Raw genomic sequence first — 15,941 nt, 5'->3', positions numbered from 1 at the left:
ATTTTCAGCAGAAAATTGCTCAAACTTAGTCAGAATCATCTTGGGTAAATGAGAGTTTTACTTTGTAAAATTAGGATTCCTGCCCCATCCCCAGGGGCTAGGGCGGGGCCCCAAAGGGAACATTTACCAATATTTTCAAATTCTTATCCATTGATGACATGACAAGTATTGTATTTCACTTAGTTTACATGCTGATTTCCACATCACATCTAAACAATAAAATAAAGCTACCAGTATCTATGATATAACTCAGGTGACCGCTAAGGCCCTTGGGCCTCTTGTTTAACTGGACACATTTCGAACAGTTCACAGCAGTCCCTCTCTTCCTCGTTAAGCTATGTATTGCACTGTAAAAGCGATTTTTGGAATGTTTATACGTTTTCTGTTGAGTTTAATTATAAATTATTGTAGATAATAAACATTCAAATTTACTCTAATTTCTGTTCTTACATGAATGGTTAATTTCCATTCATATTCACTTAAAAACATATCAATAATGACTTGCTGTGTGTACAGTGGAACGTGTATAAACGTTTCTGTGCCACTGATATCCTGTTTAGACCGGTTATACTGTAGATTGTCACCATTGTAACTGCCCAGATTGTGCCGAGACTCGTGGGGATATACCAGTGCCTACAGAAAGAAGCCAGCCGGACTCACTTACAAGCGTCTCTATCTCCTCCTAGATGAGGCCAGTCTCACCTTCAACTTTAACCCTTTTGAGGTGAGATATATACTTTACTGTTAAAATCAACATACAAAGATGATAATTTCAATATTAAACTATTCTTGCTTTTATTTTCCACAGTCCTTTCCATTAAGAGATACATACAAACTTTATTACCCTGTAGGCAATTCTATTCCCGGATAAATGTGCAAACAAATTTTGAAATCAGCATAAATGTTGCCGGTTATTTCTCGTCTTATTTATATGTTGGTCTTGAACATTTGTAAACTTATTTTGATAATAATAGTGATAGTCACCTTAGTTTACATGTGATATTGATTGTGATACTGTAGGGTGCGAGGTATCTGTTCCGTCACGGTCTGCTGAACGACAACCCTATAGAGATAGCAAGATTCCTTCATCACACAAAGAGGATTAGACCAGCGAAAAAGACAGAGTATTTGGATCAAAGGTTTGTACAAAAGAATAAGCGGCCACCGTATGTCATTTCTCTTGTTTGAGGTGTGAAGGGGAAGGAAGCGTTTATCTCTTTGGTGTGGCCAACCTCACTGGAATGAAATGTTTAATTCAACATTTTTCTGTAATATTTAAGTGATTAGTGGTGCATTTTGTAATTCCTAAAGTTCATTTCAGTTGTACATGATTCCCACTTTCAACAATCCTTTAACAACCATTGCAGATTAAGAATATTTTGAATTTGTATGAGTTTCACTTGCTTGTCTATAATACAAAAGTCTCATTTTAAGTCAGATATTACCTGATATAAAAAGTCTTTATTAACCCCCTCCCAACCCTAAATTCAAATGTCAAGAAAATATTTTATGCTGCAAATATTCTTGTACATTTCATTTACAGGAGAGATGCTTTATCAAAGATGGTGCAACTCCAGAATTTTGAAAACCAGTTTTTACCCAACGCTCTCAGAAACTTTTTCGGTGAAGTGTCAGCACCTGATCAGAGGGGAGATTACCTCACTGAAATTATTGAGAAGTTCTCCGAGCGGTTCTGTAATTGTAATCCTCAGCTGGGTCTTTCTAAAGGTACACTCTTCAAATTATAGAAGTTATTATTACAAATGCCAAAAGTGAGGTATTGCAAAGCAAGGCACCACAAAATAATAGGTAGATAAAAGTAGAGAAAGATTCCAAACAATGCAACAGGTGCAGCAGATTTACATTAGTTGTTTTTGTGTTCCAAAAAAGAGGACACAAAAGCAAATTCCCAATTCTAATTCTGCAGGGTGTTACACTTAGCTCACCTGCCAGAAGGACTAGTGAGCTTATGTCATGGCCCGGCGTCTGTCCTCCGTCCGTAAGCTGTTCCTTTAAACGACTTCTTCTGAAGAATGGAGAGGCCTAGAGTTATGATATTTGGCTGAAAGCTTTGTTGGTAAAAGCCAGACTAAGTTGGTGAAAATTCCCTTGACCAACTTTCAAGGTCACAGGTCAAATGTGTCAAACGCTTCTAACAACTTCTTCTAAAGAACTGAAAGTTATAAAACTTAATATTTAGCTGGTAGCTTTCTTGGATGGAATTGACAAAGTTTGCAAGTGAACATTACCTTGACCTTCTCTCAACCATGGGGGGCATGGGGCTATGGGGACAGAGGGATGGGACCCAAAATGCTTTAAACAAGTTCCTCTCTGGAACAAAGTGATAGATATCAACCATATTTGGTTGGAAGCTTTCTCTGTTGAGGATTCAAATTGTACAAATAGTGGGGCTGACCCCCAAGTGGCTGAGGGGTGGGGCCAAATAGGGGTAATTTGGCTATATAGCTTGAAGCTACTTCTTCTCTGGAACTAAGAGATAGATATCAACCATATTTGGTTGGAAGTATACTCAGATGATGAGATTTTACAATTGTACTTTGAAATGTTTGAGACCCATAGCCATTTATATATATACCATTACTTGTCATAAAGATCTAGGTGAGCAATGCAGGCCCTCTGGGCCTCTTGTATTCATTAGAAGAGTCAGTTATGAAATTCAAATCTGCCAAAAATATTTGCATACACACATTTAAACATTTGACAGTTTTGCTCATTTTCAAATTTTAAAATGCTGATAATTGAGTCAGTTTTTGAAAGTACAACTGTGAGAAGGACGAGTTAATAGTAAATAGTAAGATGTTTAATAGACTGATGATGACTGTTTAAGTTTTTGATAATGTTATTTTTCCCCTATTTACAGATGCAGTGTTTGTGTTATGTTTCTCTCTCATCATGTTATCGGTCGATCTCGCCAGTCCTCACGTTAAAAACAAAATGTCCAAGCGAGAGTTTATCAAGAACACTCGGAGAGCCACTGAGGGTGTAAGCGATGACCTTGCGGGCCATCTCTATGACAACATATACCTGATTGGTCATGTCGCTGTTGAAGACAGATAACATCAACCTTTGTGCTATAGAGTTTTAATGTCAGGGCTAAGTTGTACAAATCAGTATTGTTAACTTGACATGGGGTTATTTTCAAAAAAAATTGATAAAATCAGACTTTCAAGTCTCTTCAGGACTGCAAATTCAAATAGCACCTGAAGAAGCATACAAGAAATAATTTTAAAAGAATTGGGAATAACTTTTTTCTATAAATATACTGATTTTTTTTAGTGTAGTGTAGTACCTTCTGTTTGGAACTGTCTGGAGAGAACTTGTTACCATATACATGTACTTAAGTATTACAAGATATTTTTTTATATCTTCACAAAGCACAAAGAAACTGAGAAAGTTCTGACCTACTCGTGAACATTTATATGATATTGCATTGAAAAAACAATTCATTCTTCTGGGTTTTTTTTATCAAAACATCTGGATATCATCAGTAACCAATCAAATTGTTTGGGATGTTTGATTGGACATATTTGTATCACACTAGTATCACTGGTTTATCAGACGGTTTATATTTACACTGCAGAGAAGCTTTCACTTCTATTATACTGATGAAACACTACTAAAAAAATAATTTGAAAAATGTTTTTTTCTGAAAATTATTCCATGTCATCAATGAGAATGTTTATGACTACCTATGTGTAGGTGACTTTGTACAAGGGAGTCCTGATACCTTTGTAACATTCTGATGTATTTTATATTAATGTTATTTGTATATATAAGAAGCGTATTTTTCAATATTTAACAACCAGCCATCCGAATCAAAACTTATATCCATCCATTTGTTACAATAGTACACCAGGTAAAACTGTTTATCTGCATCTATTGTCGTTTCCAATGAATTGCTTCTCCACACAATTGTCAATATTGGAAATGATATCAAACAGTTGATTACATGTTATTTGGTAATTCTGTGATTGTTTAGGCAAAATTGGTGCAAGAGGTGGTAAACACATATTTTTGTTCTGTATTTACATTGGAGCTTTGATGATTCAGCTAAATGTGTTCCTATCATATTTGTTAAGTCCACTAGAATAAGAAATCATACCCTGTGGGGTGACAGAGAAATCATACCCTAGGGATGACAGAGAAAACATACCCTAGGGAGTGACAGAGAAAACATACCCTATGGAGTGACAGAGAAAACATACCCTAGGGAGTGACAGAGAAATCATACCCTAGGACAGAGAAATCATACTCTAGGGATTGACAGAGAAATCATACCCTAGGGAGTGACAGAGAAATCATACCCTAGGACAGAGAAATCATACCCTAGGACAGAGAATCATACTCTAGGGAGTGACAGAGAAATCATACCCTAGGACAGAGAAATCATACCATAGGGAGTGACAGAGAAATCATACCCTAGGACAGAGAAATCATACCCTAGGACAGAGAAATCATACCCTAGGACAGAGAATCATACCCTAGGGAGTGACAGAGAAATCATACCCTAGGGAGTGAAAAAGAAATTGTACCCTAGGGTGACAGAGAAATCACATTTCAATGACGTCACAATTGAACATGTGCTAATCAGCATGAGGCTATCTCCCCCAAGGGGGTGACAAGCTGATCTTTCCTGGCTAAAACAGGAGACACAACTGTGAAGGGTGGGAGAAAGCATACCCTGTGGGGTGACAGAAAATTAAAGGTTCTGTAACAAAATTGAAAGTTCTGTTACAAAATCAAAGGTTCTGTAACAAAATTGAAGGTTCTGTTACAAAATTGAAGGTTCTGTAACAAAATTAAAGGTTCTGTAACACAATTAACTGTTCTGTAACAAAATTGAAGGTTCTGTAACACAATTAACTGTTCTGTAACAAAATCAAAGGTTCTGTAACAAAATTAACTGTTCTGTAACAAAATCAAAGGTTCTGTAACATAACTTACTGTTCTGTAACAAAAGCAAAGGTTCTGTAACAAAATTAACGATTCTGTAACAAAATAAAGGTTCTGTAACAAAATTGAAGGTTCTGTAACAAAATAAAAGGAACTGTAACAAAAGCAAAGGTTCTGTAACATAATTAACAATTCTGTACCAAATTAAAGGTCCCTTTGTGTCGGATACCAATAGAAGCAAAAAGTTGCATGTCTTTGATTTTGTCGAATCATATTCGAGGGGTGCTGAGAATGTAAGCGAGTGTATTCCTGGAATTTCGAGGATGAATTTTGAGGGGTTTAAGAGCAAATATTGTGCATGATCAGAAAACAATATGAGATGGCAGCTATTATATATGTTTTGGTGTGTATGAAGTACAATTTGCATCTACCTTAAACATATATATATACAATATATATAAGTATACATTATATATATCAAGCAGAACAAACCAGACTTCCCTGTGGCAAGGCATTTTAATATGCCTAGCCATAGTTGGAAAGACATGCAGGTTGTTGCCATAGATCATTGCCCTACATGGGATGAAACAGGACGAAGTACAAGAGAACGGTTTTGGATCACCAATCTACAAACCCGCTACCCTCGAGGTATGAACGAACGATAGGCGGTTGCCATCCACTCGTTTCCCTTCCAGGGGGCATTTGACCTAATGATGCATTACTGCACAGTTGGTCTGCTAACTCGCCTGCCTGCTGCTTCATGTCAGTGTGTGTGACCAACAGCCGTTATCAGATTAATTTTGCAGATTTATACAGTATCTTAGCCATTTCATCTACTTATTCCTCCTGCACTCACTTATTTGATAATTACTTGCAGAATTCCTGCAAACCAAAAGAGGCACATGCATTATTCCTGCAAACCAAAAGAGGCGACTAAGTATGGACCCCCTGCTGTGACTGTTAGATCCATCGCAGTATTGAGAGGCGACTAATGAGACATTCCGTAGCAAATTGGAGATTTTTCACATTTTCCGGGCATTTCCACATGCACATGTTCCACGTTTTTGATATCTCTCGTTGACTCACTTTATATAATAGTGCATCTTGCGCAAGAATAGGTCCTCTACATCAGCGTTCCTTGTCTGCGATGGTCTCGGCTTAATTGCTGCCTTCGGCTGTCTTTAGCCGAGGTGACTATTGGTTTTATATAATAGCTATATTTTCAATTATAGTATATCAATTCTATCTTCTTGTAATATGATGTACATGTAACTGTTCTGTTTCACTGTGTCTTGAAAAAGGAGCGGATCGCTCCGAAAATTTGACAACCTAAACTTGTCCACACTGTTGGAGTTACTTCTATGCCCTATATAGATAAATTTAGATGTACAATATTTTACTTGTGATAATAAAAGGTCCATGCTTGAAAATAAGCCCCAACCCATCTAACAGATTTTATCTTGGAGATTTTTAGTGAAATGAAAATGAATGAACAAGGTAGAAAGATACCGATAATCTGTGAAATCTGATGGAGACCTGTACTGTGACCCATATCAAGTAAGCTTGGTTCAGTGTAGCTAGATGGCTGAAGCAACTGTTAGGATTCTATGTACGAACATTCTCTCCAAATACATCAAAAGCTCTCTTACACTGTAACACATATATTCCAAATAAATGGATCCCATTTACTCCCTTATTAAGGATTGACCCTCCTCCCAACTCCCCTCCAACCCATCCAGTCTTTAATAATATAATTATTCCATTTAATTTTAGACGAATTAAAGATATTACGAGATAAAATGCACACACATGTTAGAAACAGTACATTTCATTCACATTGCCCTTATACCGTTCTATAGCTCTTATATTTCACAAAGGTGTTATAATTGCTATATTGATAACCTGAAAAATGCACAATATAATTATAAAACCAGTGAATTTGATTTCCTTTTGGTTTGGAACTAGCTAGGACTATTGACTTTAACAATATTGCTCAAAATTTTAACCCTGCAGGAATTTTAACCTGCAAAATTTAAACAATAAAGCACGTAAAGAGATTTTGTGATTGTTAACACAAATACATAAAAATTGTTAGCCTGACCTATTTGTAAATGTGTAGCAATAGGCAGATTTATGAGTCATATCTGATTGATATAAACGCATCATGTACATATACCTATACTTGTACATGAAAATGATATTTATTGGCTTAGAACATTTATTTAAGTGCTGTTCCATTTAATTACTTTGTCATTTTGTTATTGTGTATTTTAACTATGAATATTGCATTGTATTTTTAGTTCATATTATGCCATTGCGCAGCATCCTTCCTTGTGTTAACGACATTTCTTTAAATGAAAACCCCTAAGTTATGTGGGAAGGGATTTTATTTTTATTTTTATATGAATCTTCCCTGAGAAAAAAGGATTCAATGTTATTGTGATCTTGGTTGAGAGAGAAAGTACACGACAGGGGAAATGGGGGTTGCTTTTCGCCACTAGTCCTTAAATAAAGTTTGATATATTAGATCTTCAGATGGAAGGAAAATTCACGTGACCAAGTGGAGTGAAGGTAGAAATGAAGGGTGGGATTTCCTGAGAAGATTGGTGGAGATTGAAGCTGATGAATAAATTTTGACCAAATTATAAGGTCTATTGGGCCAGTTTTGACTGAAATTGGTGCTAATGATTATCAAAAGGTCATGACCATGTGTTGATATTTTCAGAGATTGTTGAAATATAGAATGGCCACTTAGGCGACTTGCCGTCATATTTTCAATATCTTTTCAACTTCACTGGCCAGTTTCGAAAAAAAAAGCTCTTTCATTATTCTTAAGTAAATTCAAAATAAAACATAGGTGGCTTGAGATTGGTTGGTTTTAACTTTTGATAATTATCCCCCGCTTTCACCGAAACAGGGGATATTAACTTGGGTTTGTCCGTCTGACTGACTGTCTGTCTGTCACTCTTCGTTTCCGTGCAATAACTACAACAAATGTTAACCAAATTTCTTCAACTTGTTCACAGGGTTAAATGCCTTAAGGGCTTGGCCAAGTTCGATGACCACTTTCAGCGGACCCCATTTGGCGGAGTTATGGCCCCTTGAATAGCGAAAAACGTCATTATCTGCTGCGTTTCGTTTCCGTGCAATAACTGCAACAAATATTAACCGATTCTCTCCAAACTTGGTCTCAGGATTAAATGCCTTAGGGGTAGGCCTAGTTCGATGGCCACTTTCAGCGGACCCCATTTGGTGGAGTTATGGCCCCTTGAATAACGAAAAACCTCATTATCTGCTGCGTTTCGTTTCCGTGCAATAACTACAACAAATGTTAACCGATTTTCTTCAAAGTTGGTCACAGGGTTAAATGCCTTAAGGGCTAGGCCAAATTTGATGACCACTTTCATTGGACTTTATTTGGCAGAGTTATGGCCCCTTGAATAAGGAAAAGCGTCATTATCTTCCGTGTCTGTTCATTTACTCTCGCAAATATTATCTGATTGTCATCAAACTTAGTAACAGCTTTAAATGCATTAAGGGCTTGGCCAAGATATGGCCCCTTGATTAACGAAAAACGTCATTACCTGCAGTTTCCGCTTTATAACTCCAGCAAATATTAGCCAAATTCCTTCAAACTTGATAACAATGTTTGTGTTCCTCTGTCTTTCCACCCAACTCGGGCACTCTTTGGTGTTTGTGTTATAATTGCTGTAGATATTGTTCAGATGTTTCGACCAAATTCAGTATGCACATCCGACTCATGCTAATTTTGCCAACCGATATGATTTGTGCATATTTAAGGATAATCAATGAGGTATAGGGCTTTTTTTTCTCTTCAAGTTTCAAGCTATACATTATGTCTCAACAGCACGATATTCACATGTTTAAACCTTACCTCGTTAATGTTAACCTACAATATGTCCAAGTGGGGGATATAAATTCCACGAATTTGCCTTTTTTCAATGTTCCACAGGGTTCAGTTACACCAGCATTAGTACCATTGCTCCAGGTGCTGTTATTGTGATTCTTTGGATCAATAGGAAATCCAAGATTGTCACTGATGTCTTGTAATATGTCAGTTTTTTATTACTTAGGCCAGCAGTTTCTATTACTTAGGCCAGCAGTTTCTATTATTTAGGCCAGCAGTTTCTATTATTTAGGCCAGCAGTTTCTATTACTTAGGCCAGCAGTTTCCATTACTTAGGCCAGCAATTCCGGCCATCTGGGTTTTTTGTTACGTTTCCATTGTGTACTTCACATTCCTTTTTGACATAAGCATTCATCAGTTAAATCTATTAAACTATGTGTTTTCTTCTTTCCAATATTGATTGTAGTGGCTGTTAATATATAATTACTTAAGGATATATGCTACTTGACTGTGACATGAATCTTCCCTTCCAGAAGAATTCTGCTTAAAAAGTCTTGTACTGTACTGCTTGTATCTTGTTTTGGATGTATCTGTCATGAATAGTGATTTGATAATAAGATGCTGACATAATAGAAAGGCACACAAAAAATTATGTTCAGGAGAAAATTATGTACTACAGAGTAAAGGTAGCATATAACCTAAACAGACCATGCTCCTTCAAAATCTCTATGGATTGTTAATCTGATGTAAAAGAAATGTGCTGTTTTGAGATATTACTTCTTGTACAGGTTATTTTTTTTATCCAATGACAATAAAGTTATCTTTCCTCGTTTTGAAAAAGTCATTGTAGAAATTACTTAAACACAAAATTTGCATGTAAATTATTTCCTCAGATTTATTATATATTGTGCATAGTTTAAGTGAGATTTTCTCCCGATACTAAATTGATACATTCATACAATTAATAAATTTGAAAAAAACAAACAAGCATGCATTGATGTTAATTTTGATTGTCTCCCTTGGTTGTAGATCTGGATTTTTTAAAGTTAATTGAGGTGTTCATTTGAAAAAACATTTGAACCTACAATGTAGCCTGGACAATATGAGAAAAAACTAAACGACGAAAAAAATACCTACCATAATAAGAGGCCCAAGGGCCTTAGCAGTCACCTGAGTTCTATCATAGGTACTGGTAGCTCAGTTTATTTGTCGAGATATGATGTGGAAATCAACATGTAAACAAAGTGAAATACAATACTCGTCATGTCACCATAGGATAAGAACTCTAAAACTATTCAAATACATTATTTTGCTATTGAAAAATATAATATCTATTGTTATTTAGCCAATTTTTCTCTCTGGACAACCCCTGGGATAGGACAGGATCTTAGTTTCTGATACTATTTGATTTCAATTTCATTATAACTATTCCAACCAAGTTTTAATTATCTCTTGCTGAAAATGGACAAGATATAGTCAGAAGTGTTATTTACCTATACAAACCAAGGAAAACAGATGACCAAAGGGTAATATAACTAACAGTTTATACAATACACCCAAGGGCATTTCCATCCAAAAATACAAAAATTTGAATCTTCTACCATCTGAGTGCAGAGGGTTTTAAATATCACCCATTTTCCCCTTTTTGGCCCCACCCCTCCAGCCTCTAGGGCAAAGACGGTTCTTATTTTTTCAAATCGATAATGCACCTAAGGACCTTTCTATCCATGGAGAGTATTTGTTTGTAACACATCTGAGTCTGATGAAGAAGCTTTTTGAACTTTTAACCATTTACCCCATTCGGGCCCTACCCCTCCAGCCCCTGGGGATGGGGCAGCATCTGATTTTCTCATACCATCTAATTGCCTTCTGGCATCATAATCATTCTAACCAAGTATTAATAATTTCCAGCTAAAAATTGACAAAATATACCAACAAGAGGCCCAAGGGCCTTAGCGGTCACCTGAGTTATACAATGTATCATAGGCACTGGTAGCTTTATTTTATTGTTTAGATGTGATGTGGAAATCAGCATGTAAACTAAGTGAAATACAGTACTTGTCATGTGTCATTAAAGGATAAGAATTTTAAAATATTTGTAAATGTTCCCTTTGGGGCCCCGCTCTAACCCCTGGGGATGGGGCAGGAATTCCAAGTTTACAATGTGATACCGTCATCCATCAAAAATGATTCTGACCAAGTAAAAATAATTTCCAACAGAAAATTGTCAAAATATACCCAAAAGTGTTGTTTCCCTATATAAACTATAAGTAAACTTTACCCCCTCCCAAAGGGAGAACGGATAGCTCGGGGGGGCCTGAAATTTACAATTTAAATAAAGCCCCTGATGATCTTTCCATCCATGCAGAGAAAATTACTGCAGTATAGGACTGAGTCTGGAGAAGATTTTTGAAAAATTAGTTAAATTTCCCTTTGGGCCCCACCCTGGCCCCTAGGGTTTGGGTAGAAATCCCAATTTTACAATTTAAAACCATCTTCCTTCAAGGATAATTCTCACCAAGTAAGAATAATTTCCAACAGAAAATTGTCAAAATATACCCAAAAGTGTTGTTTCCCTATATAAACTATAGTAAACCTTACCCCCTCCTAAAGGGAGAACGGATAGCTTGGGGGTCCTGAAATTTCCAATTTAAATAAAGCCCCTGATGATCTTTCCATCCATGCAGAGAAAATGACTGCAGTATAGGACTGAGTCTGGAGAAGAAGATTTTTGAAATATTGGTTACTTTTCCCTTTTGGGACCCGCCCTGGCCCCTGGGGTCGAGGCATGAATCCCAATTTTTTGGTCACCTGAGTTTTAGCTCAAGTGACCTATTGCTATCCGTCTTGGTCCGTCTTGGTCCGTCGTCCATAACATTGTACATTTTGAACTTAAGCTGAAATACTGTCAAAGGGATTTCATTGATACTGCATTGGAATGTTACTGACAACTCCCTGACCAAGTGGTGTTATTTTTTGGGTCGATCAGAAATCCAATATGGCTGCCACGGCCGCCATTTTGAAAAAACTATTTCAAACTTTAAGTCAAGTTCTTCTGGGCCGATTTAACTGAAACTTGGTAGGAATGATCAACTCATGGTCCTGACAAAGTGTTGTTATTTTTTTGGTCGATCAAAGATTGGAAAGATATTCTGATAAGTGGAAGTAAATGTTAATCTTAAAATTCTGACTCTTTCAAGAAATATCTCAATTTTGATCCAAAGACTCTTAGGGCCAAAGGGAATCCATATTGTATAATGGAAGTTTCAAATGATTTGTAGGAATGAAGAAACAAATAGACTTCTGCTATCACGGATGGCCCAGGATCTAGCCCCACTCCTGGATAATCTAAGGCCTTATCTTCTTGACTAATTGATTGGATTTCATGCAAAATTACCAATTTAGAAAATCTAGTGCTCTATATGGGAATTGAAGGTTGTTGCTCCCTTGGTCCTGGGAGACGGAACAGAAAAATATTTGAAATATTACTACTAATGACTAAGCTTTGCTAAGATTAAATATCCAGGTGAGTGACAGGCCCTCTGGTTGTTGTATATAAAGTCTAGGTGGTGCTACACTACATGCATCATACTTGGGTTTATGTTATATATACTCAGCAAAAAAAGAAAGGTTAACATGCTACCTTGCAAAACACTAGAATATTGTTGATTGTACAATGACTTTTTTTGTGGCTAGTGAGTTAGGTAGGAGTATCTATCGTTCAGCAGTGTTTTAAATCAAATAAGTCATGTGTGAAATTTGCCATACCTCGAAACAGATTTGTTCACTTTTCTCTTGTATACCACAACTGAATAGTCTTCAGCAAAGTATTCGCATCCTCAAAGCACTTTCCAGGTGAAGATTATTTTGTCAAGTTATACATTTAGGCAATGTCACAGTTTGCATGCTTCAGGTAGGGGTGACACAAGGTGAATTTGCAAGACATTTTAGGTGTAGCCTAAAAAAAACAGTTACTTCAAGGTTTTAATGCGACTGTGTCAATGTCCGACCACCCAAGAAGCAGAAGACCATGAGTTACCTACTCTTGAGAAGACCCCTGGATATGACTTCAGCATCTTGCAATCAGTTTGTTCCTGCAGCTGTGTTGGCATGAACATTGCTTGGTCACTGTGGAAGTGGCCAAACGATACAAAACCGTTTAAAAATGCACTGCATGAATGCAAGTTAACGCAACGTCATAGTACCAATTGCCTTATTGGGCTAGAGCACACCACAGATGCTTATTACGGCAATGGAATAATGTTTTGTTTTTGGGTGAGTCGCGATTTTGTTTGATTCACGATGATAGAAGGCAGTATGTTTGGCGACACTGATGGACGCTTTGCGAATAGCTGTGTTGCCCAAAGTTTCATGCTCTTGGGCTATAATGGTACCAGGTTGGTGGTGGTTAATGGCTGTGTTGCCCAAAGTGTCATGCTCTTGGGCTATAATGGTACCAGGTTGGTGGTGGTTCATGGCAGTGTAAATGCGGTGCGATATTGAGATGAAATTTAAAGACCTTTGGTTGTCCTTCAGGGTCAGGGATCGGCAGCCATTTTCCAGCAAAACAATGCATGCAACATCCCAACAAGTCGTGTGACCAGGACCTTCCTGCAACAATACCATGTTGTATCCAATAGAGCACGTTTGGGACATTTTGGGAGGAAGGAGCTCACCCAGGCTTTGGTTAAGGAGTGGGACAACATCCCCCTCACATCATCTGATGTTACACAAGCTAAATGTGGTGTCGTTGAGATATATGCAGTCATCAAGGCTGATGGTGGTCACACTACTTAGCGCAAAAACATCAAAATGTGACCCCCCACCTGACATCAACGTCCTAAAGTATCGCTGAATCATCACAAATGATTTAAACATTGAATACTCCAACAGCATACATCCCAATGAATCATGTCCTACTCGATAGTGTATAGAGGCCCCTGTTATTGTTAACCTTTCTATTTTTTGCTGAGTATATATATAAAGATATGTGGTTCGCAAAAACATTTTTTTAACATATCAAATTATAATTTCAATATTTTCAAGGTTTATTGTTATTAATCACGTAATGTACTGTGTTATCCAGTGAATATACCCATGTCATATTTTTTTTTTGCGTATTAAACCATGTAATATGACCTATCAGCCCTGTGATTGGTTGTAAGTTTCAATTATTTCAAATGTGACGTCACGCCTAGGACAAGTCACAGACTTGAGCTCAGAAGTCAAAATGGCGGCTTTTTACATAAAATTTGTTATGGTTTATAATGGCAAATGATACTTTGAATATTACATGTTGGTAACTTGATTGGAATTATAACCCTAAGTTGACAGTTTGATACTTTGTAAATGTTGAGCCATCCCTACCCCCAAAGGCTGTAGGGTGGGGCCCAATAGAGTCTGTGTGCTAAAACAAAATTTCTTCATTTTCCTTGTTTAGAATCAGAGGTGCTAGTTTCAAATACTTTTCAGTCTTAAATCTGCATGCTAGATATTTAATAAGGTGGTTTTATTGTTTTTTGTCACTTTGAATAATATTTCTGTCCATGTTAAAAACAAAAATCAACTCTCTGTATAAATATATCAGGTGACCGTTAAGGCCCATGGGCCTCTTGTTGTTTTTAACATGAACAGAAGTATTATTCCCTAGGGTCATAAAATTCACAATTTTGGTAGAGCACCTAAAAATCTTTCCATCTATGAAGAGTATTTGATTCTACAATATCTGGTCTTGAGAAGAAGATTTTGAAATTTCGGTCAATTCCACCCTTTTTGCCCCACCCATCAGCCCCTGGGGGTTAGTCAGGGCTGATAGGTGCATACAATCAAACTGCTATCCAATACTGATAATGCTAACCCAAATTGAATTACTTCCAATGGCAAATTAAAACAAATGTTGGTCCAAAATGTGATTTCCCTATATAAACTATAGTAAAGTTTACCCCCTCCCCAGGGGGAAACGTGACACCCAAGGGTCAAGAAATTCACAATTTTAGTAAAGCCCCTTAAGACCTTATGAAGAGTATTTGATTCTACCATATCTGGACCTTGAGAAGAAGATTTTTGAAATTTTAGTCAATTTGACCCTTTTTGGCCCCGCCCCTCAAGCTCCTGGGGGCTGGGGACCATATAATTCACAATTTTAGTTGACCTTTGGCCATGAAAGGGTTCAGGGTTTTGGAGAAAGAGTCGAAAATGTAAATTGTTTACGGATGCATGAGGGACGACGGACGCCGCCGGACAAAAGGCGATCGCAATAGGTCACTTGAGACTTTGTCTCAGGTGACCTAAAAATTCTTAAAACTCGTTTCATAAATCTCCTATGAAATGAAACTCATTCAAGATCCTATATGTATAGTACAAAGCACCAGTACAAGAAAGGTACGGATTGGAAAATGAATATTTGAGACAAAAAACCTGGATAAAGAATTCTCGACTTGTTAATAAAGTGTTAAGATTGTTGTGAGTGTTTGAGGTTTTACTTTTTTAGGCTTTGCACTGGCATTCTCCATTGTGATGTCATGGCAATCATTTTCCTGGTTCGAAAAATTCACATATTTCAAAGAATTGTTTAAAACTTGTCCTTATACAACTGGAAAATAAAATTCATTCAAGTTAAAATTGACGAACTAACCACCACTCATTGGGAAACGCTTAGGCATTTAACACTCTTTATGAATTGATACAAAGGGAAATATAATTGATTAAGGGAGTTGTGTATCAAGTTTTTTTATGGTTGGTGGTAATTTGATACTCTGTATATCAGTTGTACCCAGTTTTGTACTCATTTATACATTAAGGATAAACACATGTATAATTATTTTTTTCTTAATTACTGCTGTTTAAGAATTATGCACATTTTGTACAGAACATTGTACTTATCATTTGCAATCATAATTTTATTTTTGTTGTCTCTTTAGACCCCTTTCCACTCGAGCTTCAGTTGTGTTATGTTCTATTGCATAATAGAGGCTTTTGATTACAAGAATGTACCAGTACAGATCCCTCGTCTCTCCCCCTCCCACCACTGGGCCTATAGCTCCCACGTCTCTCCCCCTCCCACCACTGGGCCTATAGCTCCCACGTCTCTCCCCCTCCCACCACTGGGCCTATAACTCCCACGTCTCTCCCCCTCCCACCACTGGGCCTATAACTCCCA

General features: G+C 37.0%; 1 protein-coding gene across 2 annotated transcripts in view; it reads left to right on the top strand.

The window, feature by feature from the left end:
• LOC110440462 (F-box only protein 8-like) overlaps positions 1–13,824 on the top strand; it is a 23,478-nt gene extending 9,654 nt beyond the window's left edge. Inside the window, exons 3-6 of one of the 2 annotated variants that reach the window (XM_021483576.1) lie at positions 601–724; positions 1,021–1,139; positions 1,544–1,728; positions 13,319–13,824. In XM_021483576.1, coding sequence (XP_021339251.1) covers positions 601–724; positions 1,021–1,139; positions 1,544–1,728; positions 13,319–13,422 — 532 coding nt within the window. In that variant the 3' untranslated portion in view covers positions 13,423–13,824. Of the gene's footprint in view, positions 1–600; positions 725–1,020; positions 1,140–1,543; positions 1,729–2,881; positions 4,203–13,318 lie in introns of those variants that run through there. The other variant, XM_021483568.1, reaches the window with a different exon arrangement.
• Positions 13,825–15,941: the final 2,117 nt, after the last annotated feature.

This window comes from Mizuhopecten yessoensis, unplaced genomic scaffold (assembly GCF_002113885.1).
Source record: "Mizuhopecten yessoensis strain PY_sf001 unplaced genomic scaffold, ASM211388v2 scaffold1765, whole genome shotgun sequence".
NCBI classification, from domain to species: domain Eukaryota; kingdom Metazoa; phylum Mollusca; class Bivalvia; order Pectinida; family Pectinidae; genus Mizuhopecten; species Mizuhopecten yessoensis.
This window is presented reverse-complemented; position numbering and strand designations above follow the sequence as displayed.